We start from the raw sequence: 19,856 nt of genomic DNA, 5'->3' as shown, positions 1-19,856 counted from the left end.
CCGATCAGCAAGCCAGCCAGACAGCCAGTCAGCCGACCGACCGAACGACCCTGCGGAAAAATGATCAACGTTGAAAATATGCAGAGTCAACAATTAGTAATGTTATTAAACAAAAAAAAAAAAAAAATTAAAACAAAAATAAAAAAACAGTCTCCCATATCTGTCAGCTCTACAGGCAACACATAATATATCTGCTTAATAGGATCGAATTATTTCTCAATTTCTCTTTTCGCCTGTCTATATATATATATGTCCCCTTCGACTCCTACATCTCTCTCTCGTGAGCCAACCAACAAACAAACCAGCCAGCATGTCATTAACGTATTACTCTTTTACTTGTTTCAGTCATTTGACTGTGGCCATGCTGGAGCACCACCGTTTTTAGTCGAGCAAATCGACCCCAAGACTTATTCTTTGTAAGCCCAGTACTTATTATATCGGTCTCTTTTTGCCGAACCGCTAAGTAACGGGGACATAAACACACCAGCATCGGTTATCAAGCGATACAGACACAAACACGCACATATATATACATATATACGACGGGCTTCTTTCAGTTTCCGTCTACCAAATCCACTCACAAGGCTTTGGTCAGCCCGAGGCTATAGTAGAAGACACTTACCCAAGGTGCCACGCAGTGGGAATGAACCCGGTACCATGTGGTTGGTAAGCAAGCTACTTACCAAATATTTTACTTTCATTCCAAATTCAAGATTTCCAATTTCCTGAAGACTACGATTGCGCCCTTTTCGCTTCCAAGATGAGGCACGAAATGCATAAAATAAAGCAAATATAGGCGTAGGAGTGGCTGTGTGTACCAACCACATGGTTCCGGGTTCAGTCCCACCGCGTGGCACCTTGGGCAAGTGTCTACTACTATAGCCTTGGACCGACCAAAGCCTTGTGAGTGGATTTGGTAGACGGAAACCGAAAGAAGCCCGTCGTATATATATACATACATATATATATATGCGCGTGTGTGTTTGTGTGTCTGTGTTTGTCCCCCTAGCATTGCTTGACAAACGATGGTGGTGTGTTTATGTACCCGTAACTTAGCGGTTCGGAAAAAGAGACCGATAGAATAAGTAGTAGCCTTACAAAGAATAAGTCCTGGGGTCGATTTGCTCGACTAAAGGCAGTGCTCTAGCATGGCCACAGTCAAATGACTGAAACAAGTAAAAGAGTAAAGAGTATATATATAGAGAGACGGGGACTTTTTATCAAAACACATTCTAAAGAACACCGAATTTCGTTTTAGTTCGTACCATTTTATAATAATTACAATTTACTTTTTGGTCGTGGTAATGGTGCGTGTCCAATGCAAGAATATTCAACGCTACGAAGTAGAGCGTGCCTAAAACTGGCGCTTTGATGTTATATCAATTGAAAGAAGACGGCTTCACGCAAATGAAACTTCTGCAAGAGATAGCGATAACACCAAAACTACGAACGAATATTAAATTTTTCGAAAAGAGAGAAAAAAGGAAAGAAAAGGAAAAAGAAAACTCATGCTAGAATAACCAACAATATATATATATATATTATATATATATATATACATATACAAAGTCAGCTGTTTTAGCAATTGTTGCTCAAATCGTAACTTAACCTACATTGGTGAACATACACTAATATTATCTGGAGACTGAAAATGTACCTTTAATATTGTGCAAAACAGCGCGCGCAAACACATACATACACAAACAATAAAACTTGAAAATATTAGGAGAAAAATGGTTTAAGGCTTTAATATATAATCTTAAGTATTCATCCGAAGGGAAGAAAGGAAGCAACATCCATACGGAAAGACGCGGCTTACTGTAGAGATTAGAAGTCAATTGAAAATTGACGTCACACAAAATGAGATATGAATTATAATAATAATAATCAGCTCATACTGACACTAATGCACCTAACAACATGCGAAAAGATAAGAATTTAAAAAAATTGAATATGAGCAACTCATACTCGAAGTATTAGTATTATTAACAAAACACTGAACTTTACATAGATTGAATTATGAAATAACACACATATATATATCTTGTAAGCAAGACAAAAGAAATCTAGATAACACAAACATGCAAATAAGTATGTCTGTAACTCCGTGTGTGTATGTGATATTGAGCTAAAGCTAAACGTAAAACAAAAATGAAAAAAAAAGGAAAAGAAACTAGATCGTAAGCAAGAAGCTTTTTGTGTGAAGCAAGGCTATCGAGTGACATGTAAAAACAATGTAACTGTTTATGAGGTGATACTCTAAGTCAGATAGCAGTTTCGAATGCATCACCGAACGGCTTCTCTCTCTCTCTGCTTTTTTTGTTTGTTTGTCTTTTTTTTTCTCTCTTTTCGGTTGTAAAAGACAGCTGCTGATCTTGTAACGGTTTAGAAAGATTTGTTTTTGAGTGCATAAAAATACCCCAAGTGTATTTGGCAATCTGAAACCTTACCTAACCCACATTGCTCTGTCTTTTCTCTATTTTATTTATATTTACCGCTGTTCATTTATTTATTTGTCTTCAACAGCAATGAGCATATGTGTGGGTGTTTGTGTGTGTATGTGCGTTATGTTGACGTGTAAGCGAAAGTAAATTGTTTCGTTCTGTTGATCAAAAGAGCTGGAATAACTTCTGCCAACACGTCTGAAAGAATGAACGTACCTGTTAATGAATGAACGAGTGAAGAATGGAATCTAGAGTAATGTAAATTCGGTCGGTCTTTCATTAACATCGACATAACAATGCCTCGTCGTTCTAAGAATGTAGAATGCAAAACAAGCGTGGTGTCTATGCACCTTAATCTGTGACACAAGTTTTCGCCTGTTCAGCCACAACCAAAATAAACGTACTTTCATAAGCAGAAACATAGAGAAACTAACGAAGGAGCCGTGTACCGTCGGGTCGGCAACCTGCTAGGAATAGCAGCTAAACATCTCTTGAATTACACCCTACTGTCTTGGAAAAGAAAGGACGTCGCATACTGGGATTATTAAATAAGACCAAAGCTCCTCCATTTTTGTTTTCTATCTGGCATCCAGTTTGGAAAAGGCTACAAAGTGGAGCAGTTTCCAACGTCTTGACCTACCAATGGAGACCAGAGATGTTAAATATACAGATCGTGGGCCGTATGAGATCCGCGACAATGTTTAGACGCCTCCCTCGCTTAATTTTGTGAATATAGATATTATTTAATTTTAAATTGTTTTATATATTGGCCAAAAGTCATATGACAGTAAATCAAAACCATTTAATTCCAAGATTAAAACAAAAAGTAATTTTACATGGGACTTCGCTAACAGACAAATATTGACCCCATCCCCCCAAAAAAGCAAGCATGTGGATAGGCGCAGGCGCGGCGGTGTGGTAGGAAGCTTGCTTCCCATCCATATGGTTCCGGGTTCAGTTCCACTGCGTGGCACCTCGGGCAAGTGTCTTCTACTATGACTTCGGGCCGATCAAAGCCTTGTGAGTGGATTTGGTAGACGGAAACTGAAAGAAGCCCGGCGTATATATATATATATATATGTGTGTGTGTGTGTGTGTACGTATGTATGTATTTATATGTCTTTGTGTCTGTGTTCGCGCCTCCCAATCGCTTGATAATCGATGTTGGTGTTTACGTCTTCGTAACTTAGCGATTCGGCAAAAAAGACCGATAGAATAAATAAATATTAGGCTTACAAAAAATAAGTCCTGGAGTCGATATGTTCGACGAGAGGCGGTACTCCAGTATGGCCGCTGTCAAAATATCGAATCACAAAGTAAACAAGATACGAAACTACACACCAATGGGTTCTCGTTCCGTATCCTACGATAGCCCGACGTCAAGACACTTAAATTTCAACAGCTCACTTCGTTTAGCTGTTAATAGGTACCATCAGGTGGTGGCACAGCTAACCAACAGAGAAACGGTGGTAAACATGTAGTGTTTAGACAGTTGAAGGTTTCTTGTGGGTTCTATAACTTAGGGATGGTTAAGTACAGTAGTGCTGATTTGCCCTAGATACGCGATACGGAACGGAAGTCGTCGGTGGTACGCCCCTAAGGGACTAGTCTTAAAAAAATTTTTTTTTTTGTTGCTTTTCTTTAATGAGACATATGCGCAAATTAATCATGAAGTCAAAAAGTGGTTTTAACGACATAAACGATTGCCGCCGCCGCCGCCTGCACCACGGCCTCCTCCATCACCCACCCACCCACCCACCAACAGTAACTGTATAAGGAATTTTAACTAGATTGTAATTGGATTCAAATATGAAACAGATTTTCAACGAGCAGAAAAAGGGAGGGGGGGAGAGAGAGAGAGAGAATAAAGAGGGCGAGAGAGAGCAGAAGTGGTGGAAGAGAAGAGGGGAAAGAGCACAGCAACCCACAAACGGAGAGATGCACACTCATGTTTAGGTTTGACTGAAGTCATCCGGAAGAAATATTATTAGATATTCAAGCTGGAGAGGTTAAATGCTGTAGTATTTAATATCCCGGTTTATCGCTTTGTCGCATTATTTGCATATTTCTACACACACGCATACGCACACACATATGTATTGGCGAAGAAGGCGGCGAGCTGGCAGAACCGTTAGCACGCCGGGCGAAATGCGTAGCCGTATTTCGTCTGCCGTTACGTTCTGAGTTCAAATTCCACCGAGGTCGACTGTGCCTTTCATCCTTTCGGGGTCGATTAAATAAGTACCAGTTACGCACTGGGGTCGATATAATCGACTTAATCCCTTTGTCTGTCCTTGTTTGTCCCTTCTGTGTTTAGCCCCTTGTGGGTCGTAAAGAAATAGGTATTTCGCTCGTCTTTACGTTCTGAGTCAAATTCCGCCGAGGTCAACCTTGTCTTTCATCCTTTCGGGGTCGATTAAATAAGTACCAGTTACGCACTGGGGTCGATATAATCGACTTAATCCCTTTGTCTGTGTGTAGCCCCTTGTGGGTAGTAAAGAAATAGGTATTTTGTCTGCCGCTACGTTCTGAGTTCAAATTCCGCCGAGGTCGACTTTGCCTTTCATCGTTTCAGGGTCGATTAAATAAATACTAGTTACGCACTGGGGTCGATATAATCGACTTAATCCGTTTGTCTGTCCCTTCTGCGTTTAGCCCCTTCTGGGCAGTAAAGAAATAAGAAACGTAAGACAGACCCAGCTATAGATGTAGATACATTGTCTTTTATTCTCGAAGTTAGTCTACCTTGGAATACATTATCAAATGTGTCTCACTTTAAAACGGAGAGTTCTGGTTTGAGGGAGACATGGTTGCTATTTCTAGCAAATCATGCGATCTCCTACAGCTCTGGCCTTCGGTGCTAGATTTTATATATAAATTCTATATTCGGTCGTGTTTCAGTCATTTGACTGCGGCCATGCTGGAGCACCGCCTTTAGTCGAGCAAATCGACCCCGGGACTTATTCTTTGTAAGCCCAGTACTTATTCTATCGGTCTCTTTTTGCCAAACCGCTAGCTTACGGGGACGAAAACACACCATCATTGGTTGTCAAGCAATGCTAGGGGGACAAACACAGACACACAAACACACACATACATATATATATACATATATACGATAGGCTTCTTTCAGTTTCCGTCTACCAAATCTACTCACAAGGCATTGGTCGGCCCGGGGCTATAGCAGAAGACACTTGCCCAAGATGCCACGCAGTGGGACTTAACCCGGAACCATGAGGTTGGTTAGCAAGCTACTTACCACACAGCCACTCCTGCGCTTACTTTAGCAACGAGTATGCATGTTAAGTTCAGATATAAATGGTTTCTAGACGACAAGAACAACTGCAGAAAGTCAGGTGTTTATCTGAGAGTACACTGAACTCTGGGGCAAGCAGCTGGCATTATTTGAGGAGCAGTTTAAATATGCCTGACGATGCTAAACGTGACCGACATTTGAGAACAAAGCGAAGAATCGGTCGGTGGGGTAGCGACCTACAAACTGTGTCTGTTGCGTAATGAAGTATTAAGTGGGCGATATTGAGGCGAAGTGTTCAGAAAAAAGAATCGTTAAGTGGAGAGTGACGTATAAAGGAGAACAGGTTAGGGAGCAACAGAGAGATCTCCCTCCTTCCTCTCTCTCGATATATATATATATATATATATATATATATATATATATATATATATATATATATGTGTGTGGGTGTGTGTGTGTGTGTGTGTGTATCTATATGTATATATATATTCTTTTATCCTGTTATTTGGGTCATTTGGTTGCGGCCATGCTGGAGCACCGCCTTTTTAGTCGAGCAAAACGAGCCCGGGACTAATTCTTTGTAAACCTAGTACTTATTCTATCGGTCTCTGTTTTGCCGAGCCGCTAAGTTACGGGGACGTAAACACACCAACAGCAGTTTTCAAGCAATGGTGGGGGGTGGGGGACAAACACAGACACAGACACACACAGGCATAGCTGTGTGGTTAAAAAACTCGCGCCGCAACCCTGTGGTCTGGGTTGTACAGTCCCTCGGCGCGGTACCTTGTACAAGTGTCTTCTGATATAGCCTTGACCTCAAACAATGCCTTTTCAGTGAAATCGGTAGGTGAAAACTGTGCGGAAGACCGTCGTGTGTGTGTGCATGTGTGTGTGCGCGCACGCATGTTTGTCACATAAGTAACTAAACTAAACCGTAACTTAGCAGTGCGGCAAAATGGACCGTTAAGATAAGTAGCATACTAGGAAAAAAAGGATCTTTTCGGTTTGAACGGCAGTTTTTCTAGCGGTGCCATATGAAATTGTCACTCATAATTATGACCCTAGTATCGATCTATTACATTTCAATGTTTTAGGGTTAGTTATGGTTATGGTTAGGGGTGGGTGAAGGGTATCTTTTTTTCTTCAGAAATGTAAATAAACCCAATCTGTTTCTTAAACGATGGACATATTCATACGGCACAGAATGTTTTCAACTCAATAGACGTCATTAATTGGTTGAAATTGCAGAAATTGCAGAAAAAACAACAAATATCTTACAAACTATAGAATTTTCTCAATAAAGCCAAGAGAAAAAGATGTTTTATAAACACATTCTACCAGTATACGAAGTTTAAAAGTGTTTAGTTACGTGGGAAATTATTTTAAAAAACTGCCGTTCAAACTGAAAAAGATTCGAAAAAAAAAATTAAAATTTTGGGCTGATTTATTCCACTAAAACTTGTCAAGGCGGTGCCACAGCATGGTCGCATTCATATCCCTGAAAGAAGATGTGTGTATCTATGTATGTATGTATGTAGAGAGAGAGAGAGAGAAAGAGAAAGAGTGAAATTGCAAATTTAAAGCAGATGAAAATATGGAGGCGAAAGGACTGCTGTGAAGAAAGGGGTCCGAAGGTAAGCAGAGACAAGTGTGTGAAAGAAAGGAGAGAGATCGATGAACAGGTAAGCAACAACTTGGCCGACGCAGAAAAGAACAATGGAGGCAGACACACAGACAGATATATCGATAGATCTTATTGATTGATAAACTGATCGATCAACACATGAAACGAATCGGTTCTCCTCTATCTTTCTATTGTTCCTCAGAGATAATATGCACAAACACACCGAAAATTACACACACACACACATATATATATATATACATACACACATACATACATACACATACATAGAAGCATAAATAGTTTGTGCTTGCAAGTGGGTAGATTTTTACGCACACGCATGGATGATTTGGCAATACAAACAGGAACATAGATATTAATACATGAATTATATATATATATATATATATATGATATAATATATATAATATATGATATATATATATATGATATAATATATATATAATATATATATATGATATAATATATATATATGTATGATAGACATATATGATAGATATATAATATATATATATTATATATGATATATATATATAATATATATATGATATATAATATTATATATGATATATATATATATAATAATATATGATATATTATAATATATATATGATAGATATAATATATATATATATATACATACATACAGAGAGAGAGGGGGAGAGAATGAGAGAAAGAATGAAAGAGAGAGAAAGTGGCTGGCTGAGAGAAAGAAAGAGATAAGAGAAAAAGAGAGACAGTGAAAGAAAGATAGAGAATGACAGACAGACAGACAGATAGATAGATAGATAGATAGATACGCGCGCGCATACATGTACTCGCGCATAGAATGCTGGAGTTTGTAACATGTGAAAAGTACGTGTGCCGTAACGATGAAGCAAGTGTTGTTAATAGCGGCCATATCTTTTTTTTTGTTTTGTCTTGTTTGTTTTTTTGCAGAAGAAAAAAAATGGTCGCCTTTGTAGAATCTGGTTTACATGTGCCGGGAATAGACAAGGAACGCCATATGCTAAGCTACCTCTTTGCACAATTACGAGAGACGAGAGGAGGAGGAGGAGGAAATGGTAAGGAGGAGGAGGAAATGGTAAGGGGTGGAGAAAGAGTGAGAGAGAGAGAGGGAGGGATGAGAAAATGGAGGCGAGGAAACGAATGAACGAGAGAGGGGGGGGGGAAAGCGAAGACAAGAGAGAAGAAAGACAGTTGCTGACGTAATAGATTGACGTAAATACATCGGTAGCCTTTACGTGTCGCTCTAGCTTTACCTCATGTTGTTAGTTTTGCTTCTTAAATTACGACAACAGAATAATTAGAAGAGAAAGGAGAAGCGGAGAGAGGGAGGGGGGGAGGGAATGCTTAGAAACAAAAAATAAAAAATAAAAAACACCCCCCCCACCCCTTACCCTTACTGAAAAAAGAAAAAAAAGAGAAAAAATAATAAATTCAAGAAACTGAGAACGGAAACAATAAAAAGACGAAAAGGAAAGAAAAAAAATTAGATTGAGAGAGAGAGAGAGAGAGAGAAAAAGGCGAGTGGAAGGATAGCTGTCAGATGATAAAATTGTCAGAACGAGAATATATATATATATATATATATTATATATATATATATATATTATTATATATATATATATATATATAGATATGCTCTTAAGTGAAGCTAGTTGAAAATTATCTTGACGCTCTAGAAAAAACGAAGTTGATAGTAACCAACAAATCGTCTGCTTTTATCACCAACGTACAAACACCTCAACTTGTTTTATCGTAGGAAATAAATGACTTTTTCTTGTTTGTACCAATCTACGTGACTGCACCTATTGATCAGGAGGTTTGTTTATGGTGTGTACGTGTTTATTTGTTGTTTGTGCGCAATATATCGTGTATGGATGCGTTTTGTTGGAAAGGCATATACAACAGGCAAGACGAGATAGTAACGAAAGGAGTGGTTCGTGTGTATATTTTAAAATTTAAATACGCATTAAAAACTGAACAGAGATATGTTATATATGTGGAGGCGCAATGGCTCAGTGGTTAGGGCAGCGGACTCGCGGTCGGAGGATCGCGGTTTTCGTTCCCAGACCGGGCGTTGCGTGTGTGTTTATTGAGCGAAAACACCCTAAAAGCTCCACGACGCTCAGTAAAGGGAATGGTGGCGTTCCCTGTTGTAATCTTCCGCTCCAACTTTCTCTCACTCTTTCTTCCTGTTTCTTGAGTAACGCTGCGGAGGACTGGCGTCCCGTCCAGCTGGGAAATTGGGGACACACATCGATTCCCAGACCGGGCGTTGTGTGTTTAATTGAGCGAAAACACCATAAACGCTCCGCGAGGCTCCGGCAGGGGGTGGTGGCGACCCCTGTTGTAATCTTTCAACCCCAACTTTCTCTCACTCTTTCTTCCTGTTTCTTGAGTAACGCTACGATGGACTGGCATCCCGTCCAGCTGAGGGGGAACACATACACCACAAAAACCGGGAAACCGGGCCCATGAGCCTGGCTAGGCTTGGAAAGGGCGAAGAATTAGAATTAGAAAATATATGTATATATGAGAGAGAAAGAGAGAGTGAATGTGTCTTGCGTATGTATATATGTATGTGGGCGGGAATCTATGTGTGTGTCTATGGGGTTTCTTAACCGTTTGACTCACAGAACCCGATTAATAAAAGAAAAACACAAAAACCATCTCACACGGATGTAGTTTTGCTTGGTAATTACAAAAACATCGCAGCCATTTGTTGTTGGTGTCTTTAAAGAATTTAACAGCAATAACAAGCTATGAACCTTTTACCAAATTTCTAAAGATTGAATTCTTTGATAATTCGAGTCAGTCAGAAAACCTATGTTATCAATATCTCGGACATTGTAATTCCCATACGCTTCCATAGCAACAAAAGTTCCTATAGTAACGTTCAATCTTGGAAGGTTCTTAATTTGTTGTTACGAATAATTTTCCTCAGAAAATGAATGTAATTTTTCGTAATTAGCATGGGAGAAAAAAAACAACAACAAAAAAGTAAGTAAATAAAAAGAAAACGATATCAATATGGTATTTTTCAGAGAAAAAATAACAAGGACACAAAAAAGATCGGGCTTAAAATGTCAAACAGTAAAGGTTCCTGTTAGGTGCGTGTGTGTGTGTGTGTGTATGACTGTCTGTGTTTGTATGTTTGCGTTTGCATATGTGTACGCGTGTGTATATGCGCGTGTGTGTATGTGTGTGTGTGTGTGTGTTAACTTGTATACAATTTGAAAACAAAGATGTGATACGGTATTGAATGTTGGGTGCATCAGGGTTACGATCGCGAATACATGGTGTCAAAACAGGTTTCCTCTTAAGGGTCTCAAAAGTAACGCTGTTCGTCAGAGTGCGTAACTCGGTGATTAGATCGTGCTAGATATTGATTTCAAATTTTAGCATAAGCCCAGCGCAATTTTAGGGGAGGAGATAAGTCAATTACATCAACCCCAGGGTCCAACTTGTATTTATTTTATTGCCTCCGAAAAAGGATGAAAGGCAAAGTCGACCACAGCGGAATTTGAACTCAGAACGCAGTGACGATGGAATACGCGAAGCATTTCGTCCAGCGTGCTAACGATTCTGCCAGCTCACCATAAATATTATTTACCAATATTAAGTGGCGATTGCTTTCTAAGAAGACATAAGTTCCTGGTAAGATATGCTTCTTGATAAAGGCGACGAGCTGGCAGAAACGTTAGCACGCCGGGCGAAATGCGTAGCCGTATTTCGTCTGCCGTTACGTTCTGAGTTCAAATTCCGCCGAGGTCGACTTTGCCTTTCATCCTTTCGGGGTTGATAAATTAAGTACGAGTTACGCACTGGGGTCGATGTAATCGACTTAATCCGTTTGTCTGTCCTTGTTTGTCCTCTCTGTGTTTAGCCCCTTGTGGGTAGTAAAGAAATAGGTATTTCGCCTGCCGTTACGTTCTAAGTTCAAATTCCGTCGAGGTCGACTTTGCCTTTCATCCTCTCGGGGTCGATAAATTAAGTACTAGTTACGCATTGGGGTCGATGTAATCGACTTAATCCGTTTGTCTGTCCTTGTTTGTCCCCTCTATGTTTAGCCTGTTGTGGCCAATAAAGAAATAAGATATGCTTCTTGATTGAGTACATAATCCAGGAGAGAGAGAGAATGAACTGTCTAGATGCGTTCTCCTGTAAATAATTTATAGTCTTACACTTAATCAGAATTCAATATAAATTCATATTGAAAAATAAACCCCGCTCCCAGCTATTATGCGATTTGTGGTGTAATTCGTTGCTGAAGATATTTAGTAAGTCTCAGATCCGGGTACAAAGACTTCCTTTGCGCCTGTTAAACCTTCCTATGTAATAAAATGCTGTAGAAAATTTTGGTCGAGTTTTCGTAAGTTTTTTTTCTTTTCTTTTGCTCACCATCGGGCCAAAGAGCCAGTTGATTTCTTTGTCAATGAAATCACTTTGGAATCACCCAGGGAGAATAGAATGGTAGTTTTCATTTGCCTTCCTTAACTTAACCTAAGTCTCCGCTTCCCCATCTTGTCGGATCGATGTAGACAAGTTCGCCACACCCATCTGGGGACTCTAAAAGTAAAAAGCGAGAACAAATACCACAAAACATTTTGTTCGAAGCTTTAACCATTGCACCAACAACCCAACCTAAATGATATTTTCTCTTATCGACCTATTTACGGTAAAATACGTGGCTGACGTCGGAGTTATTTGAACGTAAGGAACCAGAAGAAATTACTAGAAGGTAGTGCATCCAACGCCCTAACAACCCTGCAAATTAGTGTTCCGTCTTAACGGATAGTAATTTCGATAGGAGTGGCTGTGTGGTAAGTAGCTTGCTAACCAACCACATGGTTCCGGGTTCGGTCCCACTGTGTGGCATCTTGGGCAAGTGTCTTCTGCTATAGTCCCGGGCCGACCAATGCCTTGTGAGTGGATTTGGTAGACGGAAACTGAAAGAAGCCTGTCGTGTATATATATATATATATATATGTGTGTGTGTGTGTGTGTGTGTGTGTGTGTTTGTGTGTCTGTGTTTGTCCCCCTAGTATTGCTTGACAACCGATGCTGGTGTATTTACGTCCCCGCCCCCTAGCGGTTCGGCAAAAGAGACCTATAGAATAAGTACTGGGCTTACAAAGAATAAGTTCCGGGGTCGATTTGATCGATTAAAGACAGTGCTCCAGCATGGCCGCAGTCAAATGACTGAAACAAGTAAAAGAGAGTAAAAGAGTAATAAACTCTCGATGACAAGACGAGAATCAACTCCCGGCTGCTTGTTTGTACAGGATTTGTTTTTGAAGTTTGCCACTTGTCGCACCCAATTTTTATCGCATGCTTTCAGGAACTCTTAATCCTGTTTGTAGGAACACGGTCCTTGGACACGTGTGTGTGTGTTTGTTTGTTTGTTCCCACCCACACGCCGCTTGGTTTGTTTACGTCTCTGTAACACAGCTGTTCCGTATAAACAAAAAAATCCCAACAGAATAAAAATACAAGGTTTAAAAAGAATAAAAGCTGGAGGACCGGACCGAAAGAACTGAGAACTGAGTCAGAGAAAGGGTCAACAAAACTTAAGGTTCCGTGGGGGTCGGCGTTTTAGTTTTGTTGGGCTCTGTTACTCGTTTCAGTAATTGGGCTACGGCCATGCTGGAACAACCCGGTACTTATTCTTTTTAAGTATTCATGTACTCTTTACTTGTTTCAGTCATTTGACTGTGGCCATGCTGGAGCACCGCCTTTAGTCGAGCAAATCGACCCCAGGACTTATTCTTTGTAAGACTACTACTTATTCTATCGGTCTCTTTTGCGGAACCGCTAAGTTACGGGGGACGTAAATACACCAGCATCGGTTTTCAAGCGATGTTGGGGAAACAAACACAGACACGCAAACACACACACATTATATATATATATATATATATATATATATATATATATATATATATACACACACGACGGGCTTCTTTCAATTTCCAAATCCACGCACAAGGCTTTGGTCTAACCAAAGCTATAGTAGGAGACACTTGCGCAAGGTGCCACGCAGTGGGACCGAACCCGGAACGATGTGGTTGGGAAACAAGCTTCTTACCCCACAGCCACTCTTGCGCCCATATTTATATATCGTGTGTCTATTGCGTATGTTAATGTGCGTGTGTACATGTATGTTTATACACACTTCATGAACACTTCACTAAGACATGCCTTCAATACCCTGCATGAGTACATCTGTGGCTGTTCAGCCATCTTTACACTCATCTTTCTCTCTCTCTCTCTCAACACATGACAGACTAAACACGGTTGGCGTCAAATGTGTCTCGTAGCCTCAATTTACTACCATTTTCCTCCCGTTCAAATTTGCATTCTCCATTTGTATATAAGTCAAACAACAGTCAGTCTTTACCCTCTCACTAACGAAAAAAAAATAAAATAAATAAAATGCAAGAAAAGAAAGCAAAAAAAAAAAAAATCCTACAACCGGAAACTAACACATAAATCTAGACACAACCGCACACACATACACACACACACGCATTCACACCCTGACAGACAGCTCTTTTTCACAGCTATTTTTCTCTGAAACTCATTGCTTGCTCTTTGCCTTACGTTCAATAGAAAAAAAAAACGCGTTTCTCCGTAAAGAGAAAAAAAAAATGGAGGCAAAAAAAATATCGTCTGTTTAGTGAAAAAATATTTTAATAGTTATTTTTATGCAGGAACGCCTAGTGTGAAATAAAATCGCTTCCCCACCCCTTAACTGGCTTAATGTTATGTGGCGTGAATGCAACGAAGCGGCAGAAAGAGTACAGCGCCGGTTTAAATGCCAGACACCATTTTTAGCATTACAGACCGGATTCATGCAAGACAATTTATCCACGGACTAAGGGAATCACGCGCATAACAAAACAATGAAATGCGTAATACAGAATTTAATTGTTACATATATGATACATGTGGAGGCGCAATTGGCCCAGTGGTTAGGGCAGCGGACTCGCGGTTTCGATTCCCAGGCCGGGCGTTGTGAGTGTTTATTGAGCGAAAACACCTAAAAAGCTCCACGACGCCCCGGCAGGGGGTGGTGATCCCTGCTGTACTCTTTCACCACTCTTTCTTCTGTTGGCCTGCTCGCTTAGCCAGCGGGGTGGCGTCATTCGAAGGCTAAAACAATGCGAACGCATTGTGACCAGCGATGTGTAACAACACCTGATGGTCTGGTCGGTCACGTGATATATGATACATATTAACTCAAATGGTACTCCGTCGGTCACGACGACGAGCGTTACAGTTGATCCGATCAACGAAACAGCCTGCTTGCGAAATTAACGTGCAAGTGGCTGAGAACCCCTAAGACAAGCGTACCCTTAACGCTTAAGGGAGATTCAGCATGACACACTGAGTGTATGTAATAAGGCTGGCCCTTTTGAATTACAGGTACTCCTCATTTTTGCCAGCGGTGTGGACCGGAGCAACTGGAAATAAAGTGTCTTGCTCAAGAACATAATACGCCGCTGTGTATCGAACTCACGACATTACGATCGTAGCCGGATACCCCTAACCACTAAGCCAAGCGCATTTACATGTAAATACATCATTATCATCGTTTAACGTCCGCCTTCCATGCTGGCATGGGTTGGACGGTTCGACAGGCGCTGGCCAGACAGCGACCTGCACCAGACTTCTTTCTGTGTCTGTTTTGGCAGGGTCTTTTACGGCTGGGTGTGCCCTTCCTATACGTAAACGTAACTCGAGACCGTGTGTTTGAGAAGTAAGCTTCTAAACCACGCTGTCACGCCTGGATCTAACTGCCAGCAAGCAATTATTTCCTACATTCAGATCTAGGTTAAATTTTGTAAGGTCGTAGTAGACGAGTCAACTGATTTAACCAGCAGTTGGCACTTGATTGTCCTACGTGGTCACTCGACCTACTAGAAATAGTAGTCAAATATCACAACTCTCAAACCATATTTTATAATGTAGTCCTAGATACGTTATATTTTGAAAAAAAAAAGTGAAACCGGATCACGGATTTGAATAACTGTTTTCATGGAATCTGATTAATCAGGACTAATGTGTTCTGAAAGACAACAGCTTTTTGCGATATCATTCTCTCATTGCATATATAATTCAGCAGTAGTAGCAGCAGCAGTAGTTAATGCGGACATAGGTTTGATCCGTTACGGAAAAATCTTAAGAGCATTAAAGTATTTCCAGATAGAGGCCGCTTAGCAACAAGGAGTGATGTCTTCACTAAGCTGTTTTGCAACTGCTTCACGACGACAAGAGGGAGAAAAAAGAAAGAAAGAGGGAAAGAAAGAAAAGGAATACTATCGAAGAATAAAAGGTGAAATAAACAGAGATGCTTTGCTCCTTGCAGAAACTGCATGACCTCTGAGGTCATGCAAGCCCTTCTAAAATCCATTGCAATGCTGGAAACTCTTCCGTATCCTCAGCCGGTATTTCAGAGTCACAAGCGTTTCGCCCCTTAGTCTGTATGTACACTTCGCCTGAATTGGACAGGCGACGACTGAGCTAGTCTCCACCTACGGGAGGTTCCTTCTTTGTGGTTCCTTATCACACGGGTAACGTAGCAGCGGCAGCAGCAGAAGAAGAAGAATAAAAAAATAATTACCTGATTCCGTCTTGAGAACATTGGTTAACATCAGCTCCGTATGAAATCAAATAGCGCGCGACGTATAAATTCCCTCGAACACAGCACTCGTGTAATGGTGTGAATCCCGCGTTGTCGCGGGCGTTTACATCCACGGACCTCGTTTTCAAACAGTAGTAGAGTACATCCTACAAAAGAGAGTACAAGCATGAGTTACATTCACAGCATTTCTCCAGTATAGATAAACTACTCGTACAATTATCTATCCATTTTACATTTAAATTAGTAATTTTGCAGTCTTACCACTTGCATTTCATTGAAACAGATTTACTACACTTGGATGCCCTTCTTGTCGCCAACCTTCAGGCGTTTCCAAGTGTGGTAATATCTCCTCGTGGCCGGACACATTTTTCACAGGAGACTGGAAACAGCTACTCTCGTTTACAACTACAGTAACCCCTCGACTATCGCAGGTGCTACGCTCCAGAACCCCTGGGGTTAGGTGAAATTCCACGAAGTAGAAACAGTACTGTACTATATATATTTTTAAATTATTTTTATAATTTGTATATATGTACTTTATTATCAATGCAAAACAACACTGCAGAGGAAGCGACGCAGGCTTAGATAATAAACCGCGATATGGTGAGGGATTACTGTATCACGTAATGTCACAACAAGGAAATATATACGCGCATATATATATATATATATATATATATATATATATATCACGTGATGACGTGGCTGACCAGGCTTTCAGACAGTGTTACACATAGCTGGTCACAATGCGCTATTGCATTGTTTTAGCCTTCAACTGACGCCATCCCGCTGGCTAGGCGAGCAGGCCAACATTCCCACAGATCGAAAGGGAGATTAGAGCAAAGCGAAATGAAATATTTCACTCAAGAACACACAACGCGCCAGCCAATCAGGGAATCGAACCCACGATCTAGCGATCGTGTGTGCAACAGCCTTACCACTAGGCCATGCGCTTATATATATATATTACTTTAAGTCAGTTAAAATATGTTTGGGACATTTTAACTTCTAAAGGCAAATTCATGGCAGTTATCGTGGGAAAAAATCTTTTTGTTAAAGGTGTAAAGGTTTTGTTAAGATGCCACGCATTGAGATTGAACCTGAAGCCACATGGTTGGGAAACGCACTTCTTAATCACACAGCCATGCCTGCGCTTAGACGATCGTACGGGACTCCCGAATATTATCTGCCCAGCGCTTTCCCCCAAACGGATCCTCAGGCAAGTTTCCTTCAGTTTCTGTCTCTAAGAAATTCACTCACAAGGCATCGGTCGGTCAGAGCTATAGAAGAGGAAAAACACTTGCTCAAGATGCCACGCATTGAGACTGAACCTGGAGCCACACGGTTGGGAAACGCACTTCTTAATCACACAGCTATGCCCCCCGAATATTGCTGGTGTCTAGTAACCCCCAGCCCTCGCACCGCCCAACAGGGACGAAAAACGAAACTAGAAGGAGAAAAGCCAAGACTAAACGATGGCAACGTAGTCGTACCGACTCGCTAGAAATAGCAGCCAAATCTCTTCCGTCCATATCGTATCTGTCCACTTTTTATAGATTCGATATAGGAAATAAAATAATGCAGTCTTAGATGCATTAAAAGAGGCGGGGATGGTAGCAGGGTGGAACAGCATTGATATTCTGTTTACTCGATTCAGTCTGACCTGGAACTAAACAACGTCGACAACGGCGACAACGTCAACGGCGAGATCATCTAAACAGCCTAAGTCATTTTAAGTTCTACTGTCTGATTCCTGTCTTCGCAGCCGACATAGAAACAGTGACAATACCAGCAATGATAATAAATATTGCCGGAAATAGAACAACATTATGATCAGACAGTTTCTTGTTTCAAGAAGACGCACAACGAGTGTCGATGAATTATTAACTACGATGTGTAGCGACAGCCATTTTGCTATTATATATATATATATATATATATATATATATCTGTGTGTGTGGGGTGTAAAATGTAGCCAGACGATCAGAAAGCAACACATTTTGCAGTTGTTGATCGAACACGTCTGACAGTAGTAAACCCATCCCCGATGTCTACATCAAAGATAGATTCTATGAATGACCATGAAAGAAATGTTTTCTGATACGCTGTCAGCTATATATATATATATATATGGAGAAAGAGAAGGAGAGACACAAGGAGGAAGAGAGAGAGAGAGAGAGAGAGAGAGAGAGAGAGAGAGAGAGAGAGAGGAGAGAAAGTCAGCCGATATTCACTGACGTAAACAAACAACTGTCAGGTCCAAAACCTCGAAGTAAGTAAATCCAGGAACTAGCAAATAATTTACTGTTTGATTAAAAAACATGAAGAGTGGGTTTTTTTTTTGTTTGTTGCTTCTTTTTTTTCCGATTTTTTTTTCTTTTGTTTATGCTTGGATGATTTCCGGAGTTGCTGACTTCGTAAATTATTTCTTGATCTTCAGAGATCTGATAACGATAGTGTCTGAGAGAGGAATGGGTTAGGCCAAAACGTTATATAGATCCTAATGAAGTGAGTTCGATTTCGCTTCAGAGGAAATTAAAATTTATTTTGGAGTTATTTATTATGTAATTTGATAGAGTTTCGTAAAAGCGGAGTGGAGTCGAGATACGAATCTAAGATGTTCAACAATGTGCGGACCCTTATACGGACGGAGATGAGATCCTGTGGTGTTCATGCTTTTTCTAACGGTATTAGTGACGGAATAAAGCTCTATGTAATTGGCAGAATAGTGGAGACACATGGCCTGGTGATTAGAGCAGCGGACACGCGTTCGAGGGATCGCGGGTTCGAATCTCAGGCCGGGCGATGTGTGTGTTTATAAGCGAAACAACTAAGCTCCACGCGGCTCCGGCAGAAGGTAATGGCGAACTTCTGCTGACTCTTTCGCCACAACTTCCTCTCACTCTTTCCTCCTGCATCTAGCAGCTCACCTGCGACGGACCGGCGTCCCGTCCAAGCAGGGAACCTATACGCCAAGGAAACCGGCCCTTTTGAGCCAGTCGTGGCTTGAGAAGGAACAAACAACAACAATTGGCAGAATAATAATTAAAGCGTCAGAGACAGTGACTTGCAATATTTTTCTGGTTCTAAGGCGGCGAGCTGTCAGAATCGTTAGCACGCCGGGCAAAATGCTTAGAAGTATTTCGTCCGTCTTTACGTTCTGAGTTCAAATTCGGCCTAGGTCGATTTCGCCTTCCATCCTGTCGAGATCGATAAAATAAGTACCAGTTATGTACTGGAGTTGATGTAATTGACTTGCCCCCTTCGTCGAAATTGCTAACCTTGTGCCGAAGTTTGAAACCAATATTGTTATGGCTCTTTAGTGCGGCTGGACATGTTTTCGCGGAGGAATGGAAACGGTTACTCTTGTTAACAACTACCACGTAATGTGAAAACAAGAAAAAACATACAAGCACTGCTGTAAACAGTGGAAGTGAGCTAGAATGTTTAAACTTAGTGCGCATGTACAGCAGAGTTCAAGATCAATCTGTGCCGAACGGCTTCACTTTGCGTGCTTTAGCTTCGTTACTATAGCAACAGTCCGGATACTCATTAATCACATCTCGTACACAGATACACACACAATGTACGACAGGCTTCCTTCAGTTTCCGTCTACCAAATTTACTCACAAGGTATTGGTCGATTATAGCAAAAAACACCTCCCCAAACTACCTCGCATTGGAACTGAACCTGGCATCAAGTGGTTGGGAAACAAACTGCTTACCACAAACCACGTCTGCTTCTGTGTGTGGCTGCTACTCCTGAGTTTTCAGATTCTCGAAGATAGGCAGCGCAGTAAGAATCTTGCTTCCCAACCACATGGTTCCGGGTTCAGTCCCACTGCGTGGTACCTTGAG

The 19,856-nt window shown here is 40.8% G+C and overlaps 1 protein-coding gene across 1 annotated transcript in view; it reads right to left on the bottom strand.

The window, feature by feature from the left end:
• LOC115222081 (putative mediator of RNA polymerase II transcription subunit 26) overlaps positions 1–19,856 on the bottom strand; it is a 95,872-nt gene that overhangs the window by 8,595 nt on the left and 67,421 nt on the right. Inside the window, exon 7 of the mRNA XM_029792180.2 lies at positions 15,978–16,144. Within this exon, the coding sequence (XP_029648040.1) occupies positions 15,978–16,144 (167 nt within the window). The remainder of the gene's footprint in view (positions 1–15,977; positions 16,145–19,856) is intronic.

The sequence above is a fragment of the Octopus sinensis genome, linkage group LG19 (assembly GCF_006345805.1).
Source record: "Octopus sinensis linkage group LG19, ASM634580v1, whole genome shotgun sequence".
Taxonomy (NCBI): Eukaryota; Metazoa; Mollusca; class Cephalopoda; order Octopoda; family Octopodidae; genus Octopus; species Octopus sinensis.
This window is presented reverse-complemented; position numbering and strand designations above follow the sequence as displayed.